Source organism: Clytia hemisphaerica, unplaced genomic scaffold (genome assembly GCF_902728285.1).
Source record: "Clytia hemisphaerica strain Z4C2 unplaced genomic scaffold, Clytia hemisphaerica genome assembly, whole genome shotgun sequence".
In the NCBI taxonomy this organism is placed as follows: domain Eukaryota; kingdom Metazoa; phylum Cnidaria; class Hydrozoa; order Leptothecata; family Clytiidae; genus Clytia; species Clytia hemisphaerica.
In genome coordinates this window covers 641,909-657,471 of record NW_027103722.1, presented here as the reverse complement: position 1 = coordinate 657,471, position 15,563 = coordinate 641,909, and the positions used below count along the sequence as shown (strand labels likewise).

General features: G+C 34.4%; 2 protein-coding genes across 2 annotated transcripts in view; one reads left to right on the top strand and one right to left on the bottom strand.

Moving 5' to 3' along the window:
* Positions 1–15,563, bottom strand: part of LOC136804606 (bifunctional peptidase and (3S)-lysyl hydroxylase JMJD7-like) — a 243,570-nt gene that overhangs the window by 89,602 nt on the left and 138,405 nt on the right. The gene's annotated exons all lie outside the window — the stretch shown is intronic.
* LOC136804594 (uncharacterized) lies at positions 9,988–14,773 on the top strand. The gene is made up of 2 exons (XM_067061195.1): positions 9,988–10,076; positions 10,694–14,773. The coding sequence occupies exon 2, from the start codon at positions 10,746–10,748 to the stop codon at positions 14,154–14,156; it is 3,411 nt and encodes a 1,136-aa protein (XP_066917296.1). The 5' UTR covers positions 9,988–10,076; positions 10,694–10,745; the 3' UTR covers positions 14,157–14,773.

The window sequence follows — 15,563 nt, the reverse complement described above, 5'->3', positions numbered from 1 at the left end:
CAAGTTTCAAGTACCTTATCGGGGAAAACTTCGTCGGGAAAAATTTTCGTTGGTGAAAATTCTCGTCGGGGAAAAATTCGTCACTTTCTGGTAGTTGGTAAACGCATTAAGGCCGGGGAAAATTTTCGTCGGGGAAAATATTCGTCACTTGTCCAAAATTTCGTCACTTTTCCCCCACGAAGTTTTCCCCCATAAGGTATATTGTCATTGGTTTTAATTGATAACTTTGGCATTGATACCAGATGGGAACACATAAAGACAACTTGGTTTTGAAAATCACATTGAACAATTTTAAAAACTACAAAGACTCAACAAAAAAACCTTCTACGAAAATTTTTTGATGAAGAATTGGAACTTCAAATCTTCGAAAGTTGCAAAGATATTTTACAACAAGATTAAACTAAGATGGATTATGTGTTGTATATGGAAATTGTTTAAAATTATTATTGTATTCGTACTTCCTAGTTCGTTCATAGAGCCAAGGAACGCCCTACCGATGTAAGTAATAATTGAGTACAATTTGTAAATAATACTCATTCATTCAAATAGTACTCAAGTACTGTATAATTGTTGTCAATTTTAGAAGAATCTTCAATAATGTGAAAACTCTTCACGCAGCTCAGGCTGAAATAAAGAATCATTTTGATTAAATCAAGTCACGGAACGGTTATTGGAAAGGGTTTTGTTATTTTTCGTTTTGTTGATCAAGAAACCGTTTTGTTGAAAATTTTTCACGGATCCATCTTTTTGGTGCAATCTTGGGTTTTTTTTCTTTGGTTTGTTCCATAACTTATTTATTTCAAGGGATAATAAGATGGTTTGAGATATTTGACCTGTCATATAAACCTTCTTCGGTTTTTCTTCAGTGATTTCAGACTTTTCAGATTTTCTACTACAATTCCTAAAAAATTTAAATTAAAAGACAACTTTGCTTTAATGAAAGAGATTTCTTAATAAAACGAACTTCTTCAATCACTAAAGGCAATAAGTCCTTCTTTCACCCTCTCTTTCTCTATTGACTTTTTTTAATTCCTAAATTTGAACATAAGAAAAATCTTTAATTTTGGGAGTTTGAGAGACTTCATTTTGAATATAATATATATAGTTTTTTGAAGATCTCCCGGATAATCGGGACTTAATGAGATTATTTGTTTGAATGAACCTACGAATCAAACTTTTTACCCTTTTTTGCCCTTTTTTTGCCTCTTCTTACTCCTGTGGTTTTCAATAATATGTTTGTCCTTACATTTCATCTGAGATTTTTTTAATCAATATTTTGGCTGAAGTCCAAGAGTGATATCGTTTGCTTACTCGTCAATTTTAATTCACAGGCTTTTTCGCATTGGATTGACACAGATGTGGAGCAAGGTTGGTCAGAAAGATGAAAAGAAAATCATTTTTTGCTTAAATCAGAAAAATATGACAATAAGCAGACACTGTCCTGATATGAAATATGTGTCTGATATGAAACGGGAACACTTATGTAAAAATATAATTTTTAAACTAACATGACGGACGGAGAGTGTTTCTTTTGCAATTGTAAAAAAGGGCTTATTTTAATGAACTCTAAAATGAAGGTTGTTTTTCTCTATAATCGCACGATGGGTTATTTTTTCTTATTTGGCACGCCCTCAAAGAGAGCAATTAATCGTTAATTGCATCCTGTAGAGAGCAATTAATCGTTAATCACACTTTCCAATGCCGCGCCAATGTTTACAAAATTGATTTTAATGTTTTTTCTTACATTTTTTTTGCATCGAACGTTTTAATTGCATTCGAAATTTATTTTGTGAGAAAAAAATCAATAAACAACAATAAAAGAAAGACATAAAGAGAAGAGAAAAATATAAAACTCTCAGTGTAATTTCTGTAATTTACTTTCCTAACTGGGAAAAAGTAGTGAAAGCCATTGTGCGATTAGTTCGTAATCACATAATAACTCGTACAATTCGAAAATTGCACTCGTGATTTTTGGACCTACCTTGGAGGTCCTATAAATTAACCAATGTCCGTCCGTCCGTTCGTTCGTTCGTTCGTCCGTCCGTCTGTTACCAGCTTTTCTCGAGATTGGCTCATTAGTTTTTTCTGATTTTTGGCACAATGATGCAAAATGGTAATGCCCAAAATGTGACGGAGCCCGATTTTCGAAAAAAAATCATTTCCGGCCGAAAATGCCGGAAATATGCCGGAAAAACCGGTTTTTTGGCATTTTCTCGAGATTTCATCATTAGTTTTTTCAGATTTTTTGCACAAAGATGCGTATTAGCAATGCCCAAAACATGGCAGAGTCCGATTTTTGAGAAAAATTCTTTTCCGGCCGAAAATGCCGGAAATATGCCGGAAATCGCCGTTTTTGCAGATTTTCATCGGACTTTTTCCTTATAATTGGTTGTTTTTTCACTCAAAAACATTGTTAATAGCAATGTCCACGATCAAGCATGGTTCAATTGTCAATAAAACTGATTTTTGAAGCCGGAACTTTCTAAAAATCGCCGGAATAGCCGATTTTCGCCGGAAAAACGGTATTTCTTGAATTTCTCGAGCTGTACTTTATATTTTTTTATGAAATTTTGCACACTGATGTAAAATGACAATACCTAAAAAGTGACGGAGCCCGATTTTCGAAAAAAAAATTTTTCCGGCCGAAAATACCGGAAATATACCGGAAAAACCGGTTTTTTGGCATTTTCTCAAAATTTCATCATTAGTTTTTTCTGATTTTTTGCTCAAAGATGCGTATTAATATTGTTCAAAACATGGCCGAGTTTGATTTTTGAGGAAATTTTTTTTCCGGCCGAAAATGCCGTAAATATGCCGGAAATCGCCGTTTTTCTGGATTTTCATTGGACTTTTTCCTTACAATTGGTTGTTTTTTCATTCAAAAACATTATTAATAACAATTCCCACCATCAAGTATGTTTCGATTTTCAATAAAATTGATTTTTGAAGCCGCGCCGGAGCTATTTAAAAATCGCCGGAACAACCTATTTTTGCTAGCCTGTACCAGACGACCACGGCTTTTTCCTCGACACCGTTAAAAAATCGCGTGTTGGGATAGAGATAGGCTAATTTTTGCCGGCAAGACAGTATTTCATGAATTTCTCGAGCTGTACTTTATATTTTTTTAATGAAATTTTACACACTGTCCACGATCCAAGCATGGTTCAATTGTCAATAAAACTGATTTTTGAAGCCGGAACTTTCTAAAAATCGCCGGAATAGCCGATTTTCGCCGGAAAAACGGTATTTCTTGAATTTCTCGAGCTGTACTTTATATTTTTTTATGAAATTTTGCACACTGATGCAATATGACAATACCTAAAATGTGACGGAGCCCGATTTTAGAAAAATATTTTTTTTCCGGCCGAAAATGCCGGAAAAACTGTTTTTTTTTTACATTTTCTCGAATTTTCATCAAAAAAAGTTTTTTCTGATTTTTTGCAGAAAGATGCGTATTCGCAATGCTCAAGAAATGGCTGAGTTCGATTTTTGAGAAATTTTTTTTTTCGGTTGAAAATGCCGGAAATCGCCCTTTTTGCAGATTTTCATTAGATTTTTTCCTTGTATTTCTATGTTTTTCACACAAAAACATTATTGATAACAATGCTCACCATCAAGCATGATTCAATTGTCAATAAAACTGGTTTGCCACCAGACCTTTCTATTTATTTTTCCCCTACAACCCTTCCCTCTCCCCCCATCGACAATCAATGATGAATTTATTGCGTTATGCATTTTCGCTAAACGCTATATTTTTTGACTGATTTTTTTTCTCCTCGCATTGCTATCCAACTTTCATCATCAGGTAGGTCCATTCAGCATCTAGCTTGTTTTGTTTCGAATTTTCCTCGTCCTTTCGGACTCGGAAAATTAATAACAAAAAAATCACTCGTGCAATTATATTCGAATTGCACTCCAAACCATACGATTACTAGTACTAATTAATCATGAATTTGTTATAGAAACTCATATGCCGACATCTGGCAAATAGGTCGAACCCTTAAAAATACGAACGGCAGTTAAAGGGTTGTTGATAACCTTATTGGTTTGAAAGATTGCAATCCATAGTGTATTTAACGTTGGGAATGAAAATTATTGATGCTTAATCTGTGTATTTTATGTTGAAAATGAAAATTATTGATACTTATTTTATTTCATGTAATGATTTACTTACTAAGTTAAAAATTGATTTTCATTTCTCTATTTCGACGTGAGTGATAAGGGCGTAAACATATCAGCTTCGTTTGGCATTGCTATTTGGGGATTAGAAAGATTAGATTAGTTTTGCTTTAAACTGATTTAACAGTATATTAAATTCCCAGGCGAGACAATGTCTGTTCGACAAGACAAGACTTGGTGTTATTTTTTTCTCCCAAAGATTGCAGTCCATATTGTATTTTACGTTGAAAATGAAAATTATTGATGCCTATTCTATTTCATGTAATGAAATACTTACTTAAGTTAAAAATTGGGGATTTTCATTTTTCGATTTCGACGAGGGCGTAAACGTATCAGCTTCATTTAGTATTGCGATTTGGGGATTATGGAGATTAGATTAGTTTTGCTTTAAACAGATTTAATAGTATACTAAATTTTTCAGTTACCGTGTTGAAGAAAAGAGCATTTTGCTGCAATACTACAAATTTAAGAGTTAACAGGAAAAACGAATAAGTTTGGGAATATGATTGATGTACCACATGGTATTTTCACATAATCATCTGCTCTATGTATTTTTTAGGGTGTGACTAAGCTATGTTAGAGACTATATAAAGAAGTGAGATTTGGATTCCCGCGGTTACTTAATGTATTTTCCATTTTGCTGACACTTGATTTGATTCTGTTTATTGTAAAGACGATCCTCTGGTAATACTCACCTAGATTTGAATCTGTTAAAGATTTTATTTTTACGTAAGTTCCTGTTTCATATCAGACACATGTTTCGTATCAAGACGGTGTCTCTCTATTGTTATTGTGCAATAATAAACAAAAAATTGACTTTCTTTTCTTTTTCAGACTAATCTTGCTCCACATCCGTGTTAATTCAATGTGAAAAAGTTTAAAATTGAGTAAGCAAGCGATATAACTTTTATTTAAAAACAAATCCTTTAATAAAGGTTTAAGGTTAAGCTAGTCTACACAATAGACAGATCCAGGCTTTTAGGCCTTATTCTTGGTCTATAGGCACTGCTATAGACGGCCACTAGTGGCCCCACCGGGAATTCCTTATTAATAGGTTTAAACATAATAGGAAACATTCACAAAAGATGTTTATCAATAGAGATTTTAAATAAAAGAATGTTTAAAACACAGCTGATTGGCTTACGTTTTGAAACTCTCTATTGTTTCATTAAAACCTCAGTGCGCATGCGATTTATCTTGAGAATTTCAATATTCAAAACAAGAGCAGTGCTCATAGCCCTCGCCGCTTTGTTATTGTGCAGTAGGTAAAATCTTTGAATCTGTAACTGAATAAAATTTGGAGACACGGTCATCTTTTAAATGTCCTTTCAATCTTTCATATATCTTTATTTTTGCTTCAATATGCCATTCAGCTTTTTCTATCATGTGGGGAAATACAAGCAAGTCTAAAACCACATTTCCCAACTCTATCTGAATGCCGTCAATTTACTGAATTCCCGAGCACAGAAATGGCTTCTTTTTCTTTATGCCTCTTCTTTCCTTGTTGATTACATGAGAATTTATCTTTATTTCTGTGAAACTTGGTCTTTGAATGTAGACGGTTCAAAATACCGTATGTAGTAGAGTAGATCTGGATTTGTAAGGGGTAGCCTTTTATTGTTTTCTTTTCTTTTTAAAGGCGAATGTCCCGCGAATGTGCATCTTTCTGAATCGGTACAGTAAGCGATTATTTGAAATTTCGGTTATCAAATCTGAACAAAATTTGGATTACAAGCAAAAACGTTACGGGCTCTGCAAAGTTATAAAGTTGAGTCCTGGGGTTCAGCATGGGGAGAGGAACTCCAACAAATAAAGTTAATCACGTCAAGCGTCACAAATATTTGAGAGTAGCCTAGTGCTCAGTCTATCACACAGTGCAGAAATAAGTTTCTATTTAATTAGTAGTATCAGAATTTCTGATTTCAGTACAGTACGTTAAATTTATGACGAGCTCTGCAAACAAGAAACTCAAAATAGAATTCGTAATCTCACACTAAAGTATCAGCATAATTTGTAAAGTGTGAGTTTTCCCATAGTTCTTCCAGAAACTTTTGATTCATCAAATCAAATTTACAATTTTTTATACATATTAGGAAAAGAAACTTGAAAAATTGAAATGTAGAGGTCAACGAGTTTCTTCATTAAAGACATCGATTTTGATGGAGACCTGTAAATATTTTAAAATGTTCACTATAGTTGGACATGAAATCTTAACCATTTGGTGTAATCTTATCACTTTTACAAAGCGATCTTCCTTGTATAGGACTTGGAAATAGAAATTTCATATTATGTTCTCTTTTTGGTAGATAGTACATAGGTATCATTCTGTGTTTGGAAGGTTTAATATCGTTTTTTTTATTGAAGCGTAAATAGCCCTTAGCTCTCTAGTATTTTATCTATAACACTCCCTTCTCACAGACCCGGTGGTATTTTATCAGCCAGCGGGGGTATATAAAAAAAGGGACCAAAACTCGATGTGGATTGATATTCCAATGTTTTTTTACGGTTGGGGATTTGAATTCCACAGAAATTTCGGTGGGGATGGAAAAAATGGCACAATATTTTCCAGTGAGGATTTGCTTATCTGATTATTTTCAGCGAGGACAAAAAGTATAATTTTCCACTAGGGACGATATTTTGGTCAATTTTCCCAGTGGGAAGGGTTTCTAGTGGGTTTGTGAGAAGGGGGTGTCCTGTAAAGAATCGTCGGTAAAAAGTGACAAAGACTAATTTTTAACAAGAGAGCTATAAAAATTCGGATAAATTCCGGATAGTGTCAGTGGTCGAAAAAGGATTTCAGGGTTGGAGGTGATCCTGATCAACTGAGAGTCATTTAGGATTTACATTTCTCAAGGGGTTGTGCCTTGGAGTATACAATCAATGCTCGAAGATTGATCAAAATCGAATCAAAACCCTTAGATAACCCTTTATTGAAACTTCCCAGAATTTCTGGATAGAACCCACACTTCAGAATATAGGAGTAAGCGACCGTTAATGTCTCGTGTCATGTGGATTTTGTCCCGCTCGCAGGTGGTAAGCACAGATCTAAGTGTGCCATGGTTCGATAGGAAATCCTACCGAGGTCACGTGACATTACAATATGATTTCAGCGCTTGACCTTGAGAAGCTTCACGACTTTTCGAAAACTATAGAAAAACAATATTCTTTGCGATATTCACTTTTTTTTTGCTTGGAAAATCTTAAAGCACTCCATCTAGCCCTTATTGTAAGTTAGTATAAGTTTGTTTAAGTATGAATAAACCTTTTTTGTCCAAATGAGCATTTTATTTTTTGATTCAAAAGACTTTGGTTGGAAAGAGAGATAGATGTTAGATTGATTAAAATACCCCTAGTGATAAATGCCTTATTGTTGAGAAGTTATTTTAAAATCAACAATTCTATGTCAGATTAGTTCTTTTCTTAAGAAAATTAAACTAAATTAGACCATTAGAACATTTCCCTTTTTTTTCAAATCCTGTAGTATCGTGTGTTCATTAAATTTATTTTGAAAATTCCAGAAAATGTCACTATCTGAATAATATGTAAAAAATGTCTGTAAAATCTTTTTTATTTTTGAAAGAATGTTTTACCGAACGTTTTTCACTTTTCGTATTTATCATACTTGAGACTATCTTTGCAACGAATATGAAAGTGTTGTTGGATAATCATAAACCTAACAAGACGACTTGAAGTCGAAAATTTCGCCTAGAGTTTGAACTACATGGGAAAAACAAGAAGTAGATGAAGCTAATCTGAAATCTACTTTACATCGAGCCTTGATGAAACAATTTTACAACAAGAACAACGAGGCTTAAAATCGCTAAAAAAATAAGACCAATTTAAGAACAATTGCTGTTTAATTTTTAAAAATTCTCATAAAGTATATGCTTATAAAAAATTGATATGCTCTTATTGCAAGCCATCCCTTGTTTACTTTGTAAGAACTAAGTACCGAAAGGTATATCACCATCTATCAAGAGTTATTGATTTGATTCTTATAAAGTAAATGCTTATAAGAAAAATAAATATGCTCATATTGTGCGCCGTCCCTTGTTTACTTTGTAAGAACTAATTACCGGAAGGTATATCACCGTTTATCAAGAGTTAGTGATTTGATTCTTATAAAGTAAATGCTTATAACAAAAATAGATATGCTCATATTGTACCCCAATCCTTGTTTACCTTGTAAGAACTAATTACCGAAAGGTATATCACCGTCTATCAAGAGTTATTGATTTGATTCTTATAAAGTAAATGCTTATAACGAAAATAAATATGCTCATATTGTGCGCCGTCCCTTGTTTACTTGTAAGAACTAATTACCGAAAGGTATATCACCGTCTATCAAGAGCTATTGATTTGATTCTTATAAAGTAAATGCTTATAAGAAAAATAAATATGCTCATATTGTGCGCCGTCCCTTGTTTACTTTGTAAGAACTAATTACCGAAAGGTATATCACCGTCTATCAAGAGCTATTGATTTGATTCTTATAAAGTAAATGCTTATAAGAAAAATGAATATGCTCTTATTTTGCGCCATCCCTTGTTTACTTTGTAAGAACTAATTACCGAAAGGTATATCACCGTCTATCAAGAGTTATTGATTTGATTCTTATAAAGTATATGCTTATAAGAAAAATAAATATGCTCATATTGTGCGCCGTCCCTTGTTTACTTTGTAAGAACTAATTACCGGAAGGTAATCACCATCTATCAAGAGTTATTGATTTGATTCTTATAAAGTAAATGCTTATAAGAAAAATAAATATGCCTATATTGTGCCCCATCCCTTGTTTACTTTGTAAGAACTTATTACCGAAAGGTATTTCACCGCTTTACAAGAGTTATTGATTTGATTCTTATAAAGTATATGCTTATAAGAAAATAAAGAAAAATCAAAACTGTGAAGCTAAAGACACAAAGATATAATGACGTAATCCAAAGAAAACCTTCCGTGGTTATACGAGCGTGTAATTTGTAAATTGATTTTAGTGAGTTCGTCCACCGTATCAAGTACTTTCGTTTTCAAAATTTTCTTCCGATATCGCCGCACCATGCCTATTGTAATACTTTCGCTAAGGCGACATTAACAAACCTTATTGCCAGCTAATGTATGAACGTCTTTAGGCGAATTATTCCTATACGTAGAGGAATTGAAAAAAAATTGCATCATAGAAAAATTCTTATAAAATTAATTTCTATATATTTTGCATGGTTGTCATGTAGTTGACTAAATACTGTAAATATTTATTAATTTTTGAATGAATAATTTTGCATAAAAATCTTTTTTTCAATTTTTGTTACATTTTTGTATGTGGTTAAAAATTATTTCCACATCAAAATTCTTCTTTTCTTTTTCTGTGTTAATTTTTTCTTCATTCAAAATTCTTTTACCGTGACTTTTGCTGAGATCGGTAAGTATTTAAGATTTGATTAAGTAACTTAACCAAATGTCGCTATTTACGCGCGTCGGATAATAACTTTCAAATTTTCTTTTTTCAAACTTCTTTATTATATATACTTCTGATTTTCAGGGATTAATCTTCAAATACGATTTTTTTTCGAGAATTTTAAAGTTCGACTTTTTGGGTCATTGTGACCCAGTCTGCTCACAACATCAAAACAACATTCATTTAACATACAAATAAAGTTTAAAGACGTCGAGACAATCTTAATTGTGTGCCGACTGAGAAGAGCAAGCCTTCTTTTCTAGCAGCTTTTGTAGAAAATCTCAAGTAAATATTTCGTTTTTCTATTATCCTGTAAAATGTAAACCTCTATCAACCTTTTCCACTTTAGTTTTGAAATAATTAAAAAAGGAACAGTCGATGGCACCATGATCCACACCTCGCAAACAGTCAATAAACTAATTTTAAACGGCATTGGAGCTAATCGGTAGGTAGGACTTTGGCAAACAACGTTGCTTTAAAGTTAATCAAACATTTTTTTTTTTTATCTATAGTATAGGTAACACGAACAAATAGTACAAAACCAAAGGTTCCTAACCTCCCGCAAAAGGACCACCAGATCATACCGCCAGGGGGATCAAACATTCAGGGATATGTTAAAGATAAATTTTCTCAAGAAGTCTAAGTTCATCTTTTTCGCCTGAAATATTTAACTCACGGTTATTCTTCATTATTCAATAACAGGGCCACCACAAAGCGGGAGGGGTGGGTCATGGCGCCCCCACTTTTTTGCAAAGTAACAATATTTGGTTGAGCTTCCTTAGACTCTACCCCATTATCAATTTCATGGCATGGACCCTGCGATATACTATTTACAGTTGACGCTCTCTAATTCGATCTTTAAGGGGAATTGGATTTTCATCGAATAAGGGAGCTTATCGAATAAATGAGTGACGTTTATGAGAGTTTCTTGTTGACGGGGACTTTAAATTTCATCGAATAAGGGAGCCTATCGAATAGTAGAACGTCGAATTTGAGAGCGCCAACTGTATATGAAAACAACACTGAAATACTAACATAGCTTTCCGTCTTCTTCTTTTCTAGATTTGTTCTACCTGATAGTCCATAAAGCAATTTGTAACAAATCACCTCCAAGATGAGTAACATACGTCCTGAAGAAAATTGCATCAAAACATTAGACGAAAAATTAGAAATGGACCAACTTTTAAAACTCTTTACTATCTTTCCAACAGAAGAGGATTTGCTATACGAAGCTTTAGAAGAACATCAAAAGATTTTCGAAGGTTTAAGATACAGAGCGATCATCTCTGATGAGCAATATGAATCTCTATTACCATATTCTCGACTAACTGATTTCTCGCAATTCGATTACCATGTTTTACACTTGCTTATCTACAAGTTTACTGATTTAAAGAAGCCAGAAACAGGTTGGGAAAGTGAGCCTTTAGATGAGGACCAATCAGAATCGGCGTGTTATGTACGTGTTTATCTAGCACGGAAAGCGATCAGTTTAATCAAACCACCCGTCTCGTACGCTGTATATCATGGAATTTTTAATTACGCTCGGCAACCGTTGCTAGATCTTGGTAATGAAAAACGATCATTGACATGTTTAAGTGTTCCAAAAAGATTTGGAGCTACGCAGCCTCATCAACATTACGTTGGCCGTAAGGACGAGATAGCAGAGATTGACGATTATCTACATAAACCAGTAACGCCGGATGCGCCACGTAAAGCCGTCATCGTTCACGGCCCGAACGGTATCGGAAAACGTGAGCTGGTAAGGATGTATATCCGGTTAAAGGGATATCGGTACGGAGATAATATCATTTGGTTAGATTCCTCTACGAATTATAATTTACAGAAATCTATAAGAACTCTTTGTCAAACTTTGAGTTTATCAATAGCTGACGCACATGGTGACGTAATGGATTCCGTTGCACTAATGGAAAGCGTTCACGAATATTTTTTGAACTCAACTGTTTTATTTATCTTTGAGAACGTGCAGTCAATGAAACAAATTGCAAGTTTGATATCCAGTAATGAACTCTCATATACTATCATAACGACTACTAAGATATTTTGCGCCCGGCGTTTTAACCATACGTCCGTTAGCAAACTACCGTTAACAACAGCTGAGGACTACCTTAAACGTGCATTACCGATTGGCGATCCTTTCCAAACAGTAAGTCTTCGAAAACATCTAGCAAAATCACTTCGGTTCAATCCATTAGCTTTAAGCTTGGCAACTGCATTCATTACTCATAGTCAGACAAGTACCTGGGATTATATTTATGCAGTGAAGACTGTTGTTAAAGAACACATGCCCAGAAGGGTGGTTAACAAGAAAGATCGCATTCTTACTTCCAACTATACAGCATTTTATTTGACATGCAACGCGCTGACTGAGAACTCTTTATCAGTTTTCATACTCAAAATATTATCCTATTTGAATAATTCATCCATCGATGCTACTCTGGTTGAAGAGATTTTAAAACATTGTGAGATGCATGCAAATATGAGTAATTTCAACCAAGCTCTGGATTTTCTGGTTAAACTATCTTTGATTCAAATCACCGAAGGCTCTGGTAAGGATGAAACGAAACAGATTCTTATCCATTCATCCATACAAGAAGTGAATCGTATTTATCAGATGGAGTATAGTACAAATAAACTACGACCTTTTCATTGCATCTTAGATTATATTTTCAAATTCTCCGGCTTTCATCAACAACGTCATCTAGCCTGTGGACAAACATGGTTGGATCATTTAATGTATATTTTCGAGGCTAAATCAGTGCATAGTCATTTTCTATTAAAATGCAAGCAAAATCAGGACTTTTTACTTGATGTGTTCTCTTCAAAAGGACTTTGTCATGATTTGTTACCGATATACAAGAAATTGGAAAACATTTGTGAGAAACGATCGAAGGATCGGTTTAACATTAAAATCATGATTGCTAAATGCTTTCAAAACCTTGGACAGCTCGGTTTGGCATTATCTGAATTTGAAGATATTGAATATCGATTAATAAAAAACTTCGGTGAAGACGATCCTTTATTGATTGAGACCAGATTCTTAAAAACCTCTTTAATATACAAACAACAAAGATATACGACTGCTCTTGAGCTGTGTAATGGTATCTTAACACAAATGACAAAGTTGAAAATGGACAACCCTGAGTTACGACTTCAGATTCAATATTTAGTTCTGAAATGTAAAAATAAGTCAGGTGAGAAAACAACAAAACTTTCAGAATTGGAGACCATTGAAAAAGAGAAATCGAATGTTTTTCAAGAAAATCATCCCTGTGTTTTCCGCATACAATATGATATTGGTAAACATCTTTTGAAAGCTGGAGATGTCCCTAAAGCCATCGCCAAATTCAGAACATTGGAATCAGTGCAATTGAAAATCCTTGGCGAGAAACATAAAAGTGTATTAAAAACAAAGACAAAGTTAAGCGAATGTTTTAACCGGCTCCACGATTACGAGCAATCTTTACCATACCTCGATTACATTCGAAACAGTCATAAACAACTTTACGGACCCGAACACATTATTTCGTTACATTCTGAACGTGATTATGTCGAATGTTTACAAAACACGTGTCGCCACGATGAAGCTTATGATGTGTTATCACGGATTGAAACTGTACAACAGAACCATCATGGATCCTACAAGATTGACGATATCATATCAACAAAACAGAATGTTGCGAATACGTTACAGGTTATGGGTTACTATCCTGAAGCACTGGATAAATACCAGGACATGCTACAGATGCAACGAGCATATTACGAAGACGATACACATCCAGAGATTCTCAAAACTAAACACTCATTTGCAAATTGTATACACGAGCTTGGTTATCTAGAAGAAGCTACTAAACTGTTTAAGGAAATCGAACTCGAGCAAATCAAAAAGCTTGGTGAGAATCACCAGGATGTGTTAAGGACGCAGAATAATCTGTCTGTTTGTCTCATTGATTCATGTCAGGAAAAGAAAGCTTTCAAGGAGTTGAAAGAAGTTGAAGAGAAACAGAAATCCACCTTAACAACGCACCATCCAGAGCTCTTAGTAACGCAAACAAACATGGCGGTTTGTTTACACAAGCGACAATATTTTGATCGAGCCTACAAGAAATACCAAGATGTTCTCCATTATCAAAAACAGCATTTTGGAGAACGTTCTCTGGTGGTTCTGACATTGAAACATCAAATTGCCATATGCGTACATGACCAAGGGAATTGTATGGAAGCTCTACAAAAATACGATGAAGTTTACAATGCTGTATCAGCATATTTTGGTGCAGACCATCCAGAAACGTTGAGAATTCGTTACAACAGAGCCATTTGTTATTACGATTGCAAGAAATATAAGAGAGCTTTCCACGAACTGGAATTAGTAGAGGATCTACAGATGGATGTTCTTGGTGAGAACCACCCTGATACTCTACGAACACAAATAAGCCTTAACATATGTGGTAGGGATGTTAATAATGTCTTGCTGGGTGGACCAGGTAATATGTGCACTATCATTTGAGAGAAACTCAGGTACCAAAGGTTCATCCAACGTCTGTAACGTTTAAAAGACAATTGGTGGCAATTCCCCGTCAATGTAAAGGCCGGCCTCCACTGCATGCGAAATGGGCGACAGTTTTTTTCTTAACCTTTTTTGCCTGAAAAAAAGATTACGTCAATTTTCAACCGACCAATGACCTTACAAAAACGTTAAAAAGTTTTCGCTCATGTCGCGCGAAAGTGGAGACCAGCCTTAAGTCTTAAGATTTTGATATTCGACATCTATATATTTTATAAGGCTATAGTTTTCCTTCGGTTAAGACCATGTTCACACGTCACTGTTCCATTTCGCTCCAAAATGATTTTCGTTACGGATGGAGTGTGTACATATTGGTTTCAGAGCAAGAAAACAGAGCAGTTCCGTTCCGATGAAAAAAGTGGAAGCCAAACCGTTTCGATCTTTTTGCTTTGTAAACGTCTTCTTTTTTGATGTTTCGAATTCTAACGTTCACACTTGTTTCAGAGCCGTTTCGATACGTCACCGTAACGTCTGAACATAGTCTAATACTCAGCTTGCGGGCTAATGGCGATTACATAAGATTCTCGAAAATTTCCAAGGAGTGCAATTGATTACTCCCATTGTGGGGGGGCGTACGGGTTTGACGGTGTGACGGTATTAACCCTTTTTTCTATCGGTGTTTCGGTGTTTGAAGAAAAAAGTGACGGTATTTCGGTGTCAAACATGCCATGCAGTGACAAAATTAAGGATTTTAGCAAATTTTGCTGTCGGTGTTGACGGTAATCCAAGAAATATGCGTCGATATTTCGGTGTCTGCGACCCCCGTACGCCCCCCTCCCATTGGGGTTAATGATATACACGAAACATCTTCAATCATCAATTTTAAATACTATTTGAAACTACTTGGCAAATTGTGATTTACTGAATTTGAAATTCTTAAGAGCATTTTTATGGCCGGTTTTGACGAGTTTTACATGTTTTTAAATGAATTTTCCGGATTTTCGCTTTCCAAACATGGCCTACAAATTTTGTTTTGAGAATAATGGATGATGGTTTTTTTTCAGATCACCTGAGTGGGTTGACACGAGAATCAATTTTAATGGCTTTTACTTTCTGTGCTTTTTTTAAAGTCTTGCAGAGTTTTTATATAGATTCTCAATAATTTATCAATGCCAAGTCAAACTGTCTTTAATTATTCAATTTCTTTATTATCTTAATGTTTTGAATTGAACTTAAAGCCTTTAGTAACAAGAATAAAAAATAAACTACTAGCCTTTTTGCCCTCCCCGAGCTTCGATTTCGAGGAAAATTCCCTACTAAATTATTTTGAAAATTTTAATTCTTATAAAAAGAACGCAATTTATTATTTATTATTCTTTCAAAATGTTGTGAATTTTGACAGACTTAGTA